Source organism: Pteropus medius, unplaced genomic scaffold, assembly GCF_902729225.1.
Source record: "Pteropus medius unplaced genomic scaffold, Ma_sr-lr_union100, whole genome shotgun sequence".
NCBI classification, from domain to species: domain Eukaryota; kingdom Metazoa; phylum Chordata; class Mammalia; order Chiroptera; family Pteropodidae; genus Pteropus; species Pteropus medius.
This window is the reverse complement of record NW_024345861.1, coordinates 4,978,346-4,988,854: the sequence shown is the minus strand read 5'-3', so window position 1 is coordinate 4,988,854 and position 10,509 is coordinate 4,978,346. Positions and strand designations below refer to the sequence as shown.

Here is a 10,509-nt window from a genome sequence, read left to right as displayed (position 1 = left end):
GAGAAATTTTGACATTCTTTTTCTCCAAAGAATTTTAATAATCTGCATAGCCTCCATCTCCGATAACTTAGGTGTTCTCCTGCATGGATACAGACATCTACACTAACCATTCTCATAGATGAAGAAGACCCCACAAAAGTCTTCCTTCCTCCCCATCTCAGGATATGTTTATACAGTTTATAAATTTTATACTTTGTGCTACAGGTAAAATTGATTTCACTTGTTTGACAAATTCTTACTGTCCAATGGCCAGCTGACTTACTCCTTTTGTCTGATTGCAGAAGGGCAGAAATCCCCTAGGAGACGGGGAGACAGAGGGAAGAGAACAGAGACCTAGAGACCCAACCCTGCTTCCTCTGGTTTTAGTCCACTTCATCTGAGGAGTCTGTGACTCATGGCTGAGTTCACTCGCCACCAAGCAACTTCGATCAAACCACAGCCCCACAAATGCATTGTTGATAATGTTCTTTCGTGGTGAATCTTATTCAGAGATTACAGGGAATACTGATTTTATTAGAGTTCTTTCAAAAAACTCATTTAATTGCTGCCACCCCTTGGCAAGTGCTGAGTCACTTTGAATGCTTCATAGCATTCCAGAACACCTCATCCTTTCTTAATACTTCCCTTTTCTTCTTTTAAAGTCCTCCTTATGTTTAGTTTAGAACAAGTCCTTCCCACCCCCGCCCCTCCCCCACCAACAGACTTGTCTCTGGAAAAGGTTGAGAAGAGCCAGTAAACTTGGCTTCCTTTTCTTGCTTCTCATGTGAGTATAATTTATATTTCTAACTATTATGCAAGTGTCATTAAAGCAGTGGATTTCCCCAGGTTTCTGTGGAAGAATTGCCTTGTTTGATCTTTGCAATGCTGTTACTCTTAGAATTAACCATAAAAAAACTTGAAGACACTCCTGTGCTTCTTGTAAAATTCATCGTTGGGGTAATTTTATGGTATGTGTTTTCCTTCTTGAATGTTTTAAAGAGCTGGATTTCTATCTCTTTGCAGAACATTCTAGCAGCTGTGTCTCATTTGCTTTGCATGGGTATTGAAAGAAATTGCTATTTTGGAAGCTCCTTAACATATGGGATAATTGTACAAAACACTTTACAGTTTGCATTGTGCTTTCCCATTATTTTACCCAGTCATTTCTCAGAGAAGCCCAGGACATATTATTTACATATTTCAGAAAGAGTAATAGAGGTATTGAAGAAATAAGAGAATTGTGACAGGGTAATTTATCTCACTCTGGAATTAATTAACAGATTAAAATGTCTTCCTTCAGATCCTTTAATACCTATGACTAGAAAACTTCATGCCTTTTTACCTGAACAGGTAAGACTAACACATCTGCTGTGCATTTCAGGAAAGTGTGGTCTAGCTAGTCTTAGGTCTGCCCTAATTAGTATCTGTCTGAGTGACTGGACGTTGGGAACTGTGGGGTTCAGCTGCTTTTATTAAAACTGACATAATAGGTGGCTAAAAGCACTGGATCTAGGTTCAGACTGCCTGGGTATAAATTCAGACTCCAACCTTTATTAGCTGTATGATGTTAGATGAGTCACTTAACCATTTTAAACCTCATTTTTCTTATCTGTAAATTGGGAATGTTAGTTGCTACTTCATGGAAGTGTTGTGGGGCTGAATTGATCAAATATACATCAAGCTCTAAGCCTAGTGCCTGGCACACAGCAAGCCCTTAGTAAATTTTAGCTATTACCATGTTGTTCAAAAAGTGGCCACCTGGTCATTTTCCTGAGGTTCTTTTAAGTTGATTTGTTTCATGAAATTACACATATGGCCCAGTTAAGACTGGAGATAGATAATGGTCTTAAGAGGTACTTGGTTAAGTTGGGACTTATACTAGTATTTCTTCTGCTCTTAAGAACTGTGATAATTATAAGTTCCCATTCCTTCTGTTGTTCTACTCTAAAACACAAAGTGGCAATGCTGTTCCTTCTGAATAATGTGGGATATCAATAAAGGGCCCCACTCCCTAGTATCCATAGTATTTCAACCTAGCACTTTTGGGATATTGCATACAAAAAAAGGCAAAGATAACATTGGTTTCCTTACAGTTCCAGGTGAAAGTAAAGGAGAGGACATAGCAGGGATCTGTTTAGTTGCAAATATGCTCTTGTTGGAATATAGAAGACTAAATGCAATATCTGCTTCTAGTTTGCTGGATCAACCAGGTAAAGCACTTTGCTTCTCTCTACTTCAGTTTCCCCAACTATCAGTGGGAAATATAACATCCATAGGATGACCAATTTGTCCCTTATTTGCTGGGACTTTTTCATGGCAAGTGCCATGTGCCAGAAACCTACTCAGTCCCAGGAAAACCAGGATGATTGGTCACCCTAAATATTTTCCTCCGATCTTACTGTGTTTGCCATAAAAACAATGCATATAAAGATGCTTTCACATTTCATGAACTAAAGAGTATAACTAGCTCAATTTTGAATACCTCAATTTTGAATAGCTCAATTTTGAAGGAACAAAATGTGCTTTGAATTATTGGAAGAAAAACACAGTAATACAGTATATCATTTATTAAGTAAGAATAACACACTTTAAATTCTTGGTGCATCATTTAATAAACGGCTTAGAAATATGTAATGTGATCGTAAATTCCACTAATGGGTATACCATGTCATACATCATTTTTATATGTTTAAATATACTTAATTGAAAATACACACAAGCATATACATACAGAAGAGTTGGAACAAGTACTTTCAGGTCATAACAAAGATAATATTCATTGCAAAGACCTCATTTGAAGCATATTCATTTCCTGAAAAGTTGTTTTAATCCAAGGTCTATTTTGGAAAGGCTTATCATTTATAATAAATTGATTAGTGATTTGTCTTAGAAAACTTCAAAGGAAAAAAAAATAGTCTGGGAAAGATGACATCACCAGAAGATACTAGTCCATTGCTGGGAATTAACTTGAGGCAACATCAATGTTCAATAGATATGCAAAAATATTAACCAATGTGCATACCCAAGAATTGAGCGATTTCAAAAAATTGATTCATTTAGTTTTCTTTCATATCCTATAGAGATTTCACTTGAGTGGAACTTCAAAATGTACAAACTTGCATTTGCTTGAAAATTCAAAAAGTGTTTTTATTTGACTTTTGTTTCTGTTTTACCTAGAGACATCCCACCAAAATTCAAGCCAATGTGAGATTTACAAATGCCAAGGTGAGGTTCCTTGAAGAAATGCATATCAAGATAAATAATACATATATAGTATTAGTAAAAATATAAAAATAAGTGAGTTGCTTACATTAAGAGCAAGAAGTAATATTGATTTTAAAAATTAAACTTTTAAATATAATGGATTGTTTTCAGATTGGCTTTTAAAATGGAACAAGTAAACTTCTGAGATGTTAAGGCTCTTGAAGACTAAAACTTGTCACACACTTTTTCTTTGTCTACCCCAGAGCTACTGCAGCCTTGGGTACATGGCTGATACTCAGTAAAATGTTAACTTATATTGAATGTTCTATATATTAATAATAATTCAAAATAACATCATGAAACTGAGTGAAAAGGGTGTGGTCTACCATTCCACATTCGATTTTTCCCCAAGGAATGAACTACTTTACCTCTCAGACAAAAGCAAAGAACTCATTCAAGAGCAAAACTGAAAGTTATTGGAGTTATTGTTGTTATATTTCCCTGGACAGAGGAGTCATTATGTTGGCTTCAAAGGCTTTTTTTTCTATCTTTTATAATGGCATGCAGGAAGGAGTCTTCATTCTATTTCTACTTTACAAATGGAAACCCAGAGGATGGAACAATTTACCCAAGGTCACAGATGCAAACCTTCCTCGATATTTGTTAACCCTAATTTAATTTTCCCAAATTTTATCAAATGAAGCTTTAGGTAATTTTCTTAGCCCTTTTTTAGTTTAAGAGATGTCCTCCTTCCTATATTCTGCCCTCCCATCCATTGTTATCCCAATCCCACTATTTCTTAAACAACTCTACTTCCTTTTATCACTATCAAATGATATTTTCTTTGCTCTCAGACAACACATTTGAATCTCCACTCCAAGGTCTTAAACTAAAGAAATCTTCTTCATTACCCAAAGTGCTATGCAAATATTAGGGCTGTTTCTGCATTTCTTCTTAGGCCTGCAGCTTTTGATATAGTGATGCATAGCTCCAGATTTGTACTCATCTCTCTCAGGCTTCTGTAATGTGAGTCAAGGCTTTGTTTATGGTTAATTTAGCTGAAGATGAGAGCAAGCTGAAACTTGTGAGGATAGACATAAGCTGGAACAAACCAAAGTCATAGCTTGAACAGAACCTCTAAGAACATAGATTTTCTATGGCTTTTACAGCATCCTTCCCCTGACAGCAGTGATGGAAACTTAAAGTAGAAAAATCACAGTCTCCTTTGAGGGGCATATGAAAGCACACAGATTTTTCAAATTAACCCTCACAGAAAGGAAATCTGCTTGCTATTTATTCAGGTTCCTTTCTTTTAAATCTTGATTACTCTTGGCTCAGCTAGGTGCTGAAATTTATGCACCAGTAAAAGTGATTCTTATGTAAGAATGGAATCTCATGTGTGATAAATTTGGTCTTGAGAAATCTCAGCTCAGTTGCTGCTGATAGCAATGTTATAATGGCAGAGTTGGAGCATGGTGTCCTGCTGGGCTATGGACTGTGTGAAATGGCTACTCAATTTGGAATTGGCTTAGATAATTTTTTGACCCTCAAGGTCATGAGCAAGAGACATAGCCCAACTACAGAGTTAACATTCATTCTAGCAATGTTCTTTCCTAATTCCTTAGACACTGCTGGCTGACTCATTCCCATTCAAAGATCCAGCAAGAATCAGGCTGTAACCTGTGTTCTTTGTGAATATCTTTATAATTTGAGGTCTCTGTCTATTATGACTCACTCTAGTTAAAGGTGAATTCTATAGTTGCAAAGAATTGCTTATATTATAGGATTTGTATGAACTGGATTGGTTGGGCCAAGGAGATATTTCTACCCTCTTTGTCCCTGCCAGGTCCTGCAGCTTTCAGGCACATGTTCTAAGCCTTAGTTTTGAGGAGTCTGGAAATCCCTTAAAAGTGCATGCACAAAATAATTGTGAACATTCATGTTTCTTTCTAGGAAGAGTGACTACAGTTTTCATAAAATTGTTATAGAAGTCTAAGAACCAACAAGTAGTAAGAGTCATAAAGGAAGGAAATATTCTGAAGTGTTCATTATTATTTTCCAATTAGATATCCCACCTTGAATTTTAGATTGAACCTAATCAGAGATAAGCAACATAGGGCAAGCTTTAGAGTCAGACAGACCCTTGATACTGGATTAGAACCCAGCTCTACTTTCCCTGACTATGTGAGCTTAGATGTATCACTTTTCTGTGTCTCACATTCTTATTTAGGCAATGAAGAAAATGGAAAAAATATCACCTACTTTTTGATATTTTTCTCACAAAACAAATTCTATTGTGAGAATTAAATAAGAAAATATGTAAATAAATCTTGTGAGGTACCTGACATTGATTTACTGTTCAATAAACAGTAGCTAGTAGTGGTAGGAGTCACATGGAACTCATGTCTCTGGAGCAGGTGGGATGATGACCAATGCCATGTGTCTTCTATCTTTCTGCATTTTAAAATTTTCTCCTGTCTTTGTCTACTCACTGAGTCATTAGCTTCCATTTCCTATTCTTCATAAGTATCAACATGTTTTACCCACCACTGTTAAGAGGTGCCACTTTTATTTTCCTTTAACCCACCTCCTATGGACATAAGAGTAATACTAACTATCATACCTTTGGAATACCATTTTACAAGTGTTACTTTATTTAAAATAAAATATATATGTGTTTTAGTAATTTTTAAAATTCTTCAAAAGGTATAATATATATATACTAGGCATGTTTTTTTCTTATCTTACTTTGTTTTCAATAACCTGCTTTATTTCCTAGCACACAGTATTAGTGGATATTTGCTGAATGATTAAAAAAAAAACCCTAATAAAATTTTAAAAAGAAGAGAATGCATGCATGAGAATATTACTTATTTTACTAGACATTCTCTTTTCCATTCTATTCCCCTTTCTTTTTTTAAAGACTACCACAAACATGACTTACCTTAGAAATTATGAAAAAGGATGGCTTTATTTGAGAATATTTATCATCCTGGTTTATGTACTTATTTTCTATTTGGGATTTGATGCCAACAGTATCCAACCTCAATTTCTCTTTATAGAATCAATATTTCCATAGCACATGTAAATTCATCCTAAATGAGGAATCCCATCTTTTTTTATATATACTAGAGATGACAATACTTTTGAGATTGGATTAAAAAAAATAAAGAGAGAACATACTAAGAGTAAACAAAAAAAGCTATCATGAAAATATCATGAAAGCTAAGTGTGATGCACAGCAAAAATATGACAGCAGATTTCACTGTATACTCATGAGATCTGTCTATCAAATATACTGATAATACTATTCAAGGCAATGTAAAAATTCCTTCTATACATGCATTTCTATTGGTCTAGTTCATTGCTTAATCCATAGGAAGCACTTCATAAATAATAGTTGGCTAGATGAATCTATATTAATTATATTTTATTATAATATAAACACTTAATTATATTATATTTCTATTATGTTGATAAGGAAAAATGCAATAGTCCTTCATGTACTATCTTTATGAGCATAATATTTCTGAAGCTCAGCTTGCAAATAAACCATTAAAAGAAAGTGCCATCTACATTTGTTTTCTATAAGAAATAGAAATTTAAAAAAAATGTGAGTGTAAGCCTTTCTTTTTGGTTTTATTGAGAAATAATTGACATAGATCTCTGTATAAATTTAAGGCATATAGCATGATGATTTGATTTACATATATTGTGAAATGATTACCACAATATGTTCAGTTAACATGGATCTTCTCATATAGACCCGATAAAAAGAAAAAAAGGAAAAAAAAGAAAAAAATTGTCTCCTTGTGATAAGAACTCTTAAAATTTACTCTCTTAATTTTCCTGCGTCGTACAGCAGTGTTAGCTGCAGTCATCATGTCATACATTATATCCCTAGTCCTTATTTATCTTATAACTGAACGTTTGTACCCTTAACCACTTTTCTCCAATTTTTCCTGTCCCCACTCCCTACCTCTGGTTGCTGTGGTAACCATGATTTACTATGAGATTTTTTTTTAATTCCATGTATAAGTGAGATCACACAGTATTTATCTTTGTCTGATTTATTTTACTTAGCATAATTCCTTCAAGGTCCATCCATGTTATCACAAATGCTAAAATTTTCTTGTTTTTTTTTATGGCTTAATAATATTACATTTATATATATACATATACATATGTGTATGTATATATACATATACACACACACATACATATATATATACACACATACCACAATTTATTTATCCATTTATTAGTCAAGGGATATTTAGGTTATTTTCATGTCTTGGCTATGTTTAGGCTTCTGAGTGATCCTTTATGAGTGTGTGTAAATTATCATTTAGTGTGTTAGAGTTTTGCAATTATACCCATTTAGATAGAACAATATTCAGGAGCCCAAAAGAGTCTCGTGGATATGCATTCTTCTCTCTTTCTCCAATCTTACCTTTTATAAAAGAAATCACAGAAAAAATCAAAATGGCATTGGCCTGCCTGACTTAGAGATGAGACCAATTACAGGCAGCACCGTGTCCTATGAGAAGTCTCTAGAAGCTCTTATCCAGTGGAAATACTCACCTGAGAAGTTAATGGAAAGATGGCTATGTGATTAGGATAGCAGCGTACAGAAGTCAGCTTCTCGTAGGCACAACTGGACGTGGGACATTGTCATCCAGAAGCAAATGGTCATGTGGGAGAAGTAAGAAATTATCCCCAAAGGAGCAATGTCTTTATTTTTTTCCTTTATTGCTACTCAAAGCCCTTTGATTGCTATTCATCTTTGATTACTCAGCATTGTATCTCAGATGTGTTGTCTCAGGTGGGACTGTATTTGAAATCCTTGGCTGTCAGCCTCTGCATTTCTATATTGAACTCCTTAGGACAGATAAATAATCCTAGAAAACTGAATAAAAAGACATTCTAGGTGATAAGGAGTACTCTGTTTGAAGATTTATTTTCTCACTTCCTTGCATTCCTTTTTAAAAATTTTTCAATTACAGTTAACATTCAATATTATATTAGTTTCAGTACATCATAGTGGTCAGACATTTATATAACTTAAGAAATGATCCTCTTGATAAATCTATTACTCCCCTAACACCATACATAGTTATTACAATAATAGTGGCTATATTCCCTATGCTGTACTTTACATTCCCGTGACTATTCTGTAATTGCCAATTTGTATTTATTAATCCCTTCACCTTTTTCACTGAGCCCCCCTAATCCTGCCACCCGGCAAGCATCAGTTTGTTCTTGGTATCTATGAGTCTGTTTCTGTTTTGTTTGTTCATTTATTTTGTTTTTTAGATTTCACAAATAAGTGCAATCATATGGTATTTTTCTTTCTTTGTCTGACATATTTCACTTAGCATAATACCCTATAGGTCCATCTACGTTGTCACAAATGATAAGATTTTATATGTTTATGGCCAAGTAATAATCCATTGTATATATGTACCATATTTGTAAAAAAATTATTTATGGTAGTCTTATGGGAGCGCCCTTTTATGTAACTAATTGCTTTTCTCTTGCTGCTTTTAAGAGTCTCTCTTTGTCTTTAACCTTTGGCATTTTAATTATGATGTGTCTTGGTTTGGGCCTCTTTGGATTTATCTTGTTTGGGACTGTCTGTACTTCCTGGACTTGAATGTCTATTTCCTTTGCCAGATTAAGCAAGTTTTCAATCATTATTTCTCCAAATAGGTTTTCAATTCCTTGCTCTCTCTCTTCTCCTTCTGGGACTCCTGGTATGTGAATGTTGTTATGCTTGAGGTTGTCCCAGAGGCCACTTAAACTATCCTCTAATGTATTTATTGCAGTTATTGTATTCTTCATTTCTGACTGATTCTTTTTTATGTTTTCTATCTCAATTTTTATGTTTTATATCTCTTTGTCAAAATTCTCACTGAGATCACCGAGCATCCTTATAACCAGTGTTTTGAACCCTGCATCTGGTAGATTGTTTGTCTCCATTTTGTTTAGTTCTTTTTCTGGAGTTTTGTCCTAATTTTTCTTTTGGAATACATTTCTTTGTCTCTTCATTTTAGTTACCTCCTTGTGTTTGTTTCTATGTATTAGGTAGACCTGCTACATCTCCCAGTCTTGCCAGGGAGGCCTTTTGTAGTTGTCCTGTGGGGCCCAGTGGTGCAGTCACCCTGGTCACCTGATCTGGGTTCTCCAGCGGTGTCCCCTATGTGAGTAGTGTGTGCCTTCTTGTAGTTGAGTCTTAATTGCTGTTGGCATGTGGGTGCAATTGAGTCTCAGGCTGACTGGCTATGATGACTTACTCTGACTATAGTGGTCAAGCTATTGTGTGGGTGCTAACCCCACAGAGTAGGACTCACTATAGGAGGTCTCTATTGCTTGCTGAGCTCATCTTTTGGGTATATTGTTTGTGGAGCTAATTGGGTCTGAAGCTGGTCACCAGCTGTGTTGTTCTGGGGCCTCTTGGGAGGGGCCCTGGTGCAGGCTAAGGTCAGCTGCTGCTTGAGCCTGCCACAGGGCCACCTTGTAAGAGCTATAAAGTGATCTGTGGTTGCTAGCTGCCTATGCTGGGCTTGGAGGCACCTGGGAGAGGCTATGCTGTGAACCAAGGTAAACTGCCACTAGCGCTGGGCTTAGGGTCACTTAGCAAGAGGTACAGGGCATCACAAAGCCAGTCACTGATTGTCAAGGCTTTGTGTACTTTCAGAAATTTTAGGAAAGTCCACAGTGTAGGTGTAAGCCAGCTGCTTCTGAGTATCAGTCGCTGAAATAGGTTTGGGTCTATGGTCCAGTTGGTTGGGACGGGTTCTCAGGGAATCATCAAGTTAGAGCCAGTTTGATGGAGACTCAGATTTGGCACCTGTGTGCACTTGCAGGCTGGGTGAGGAAGACTCAGCAAAGAAACAGAATGGAAGAGAAAGCTGCCCGTTCAACTCTCGATCTGAAGCCAGACAGTTCAGTTCCTCCCTGTATGTCCCTGGTGCTTTTCAAGTTGCTGCCGTGCTGGAGCTCAAAGTAAGTACATCTGTCAGCAAGTGAGCCCTCACATGGGTTCTTTAAGAGGACCACTACACATGGATGTGGAGATAGCCCATTCTGCATCTTGCCCTACCTACCAGTCTTGTTTTGGCTTCTTCCCTATATCTTTAGTTATAAGAGTTCTCTTCAGCTAATCTTTGGGCAATACTCAAGGATGGTTGTTCTACAATTTAATTGTAATTTTGATGTGGTCATGGGAGGAGGCAAGCACCATGTTTACTTACTTTGCTGTCTTGACCAGAAGTCCTTAAATTCCTTTTCTGTACAGACAAACACAGAGAGACACTCACTTGC

General features: G+C 36.0%; 1 protein-coding gene across 5 annotated transcripts in view; it reads left to right on the top strand.

Annotated features, from left to right (window-relative positions):
* The first annotated feature begins 723 nt into the window (after nucleotides 1-723).
* LOC120612231 (uncharacterized) overlaps nucleotides 724-10,509 on the top strand; it is a 65,598-nt gene continuing 55,812 nt past the window's right edge. For 3 of the 5 annotated variants that reach the window (XR_005655411.1, XR_005655412.1, XM_039874718.1), the window contains exons 1-3: nucleotides 1,338-2,189; nucleotides 3,157-3,204; nucleotides 10,053-10,191. Coding sequence is in view for 1 of the 5 variants with exons in the window: in XM_039874718.1 (XP_039730652.1) it covers nucleotides 1,961-2,189; nucleotides 3,157-3,204; nucleotides 10,053-10,191 (416 nt within the window). In the remaining 4 variants the exon portion in view is untranslated. The other 2 variants (XR_005655414.1, XR_005655413.1) reach the window with 2 other exon arrangements.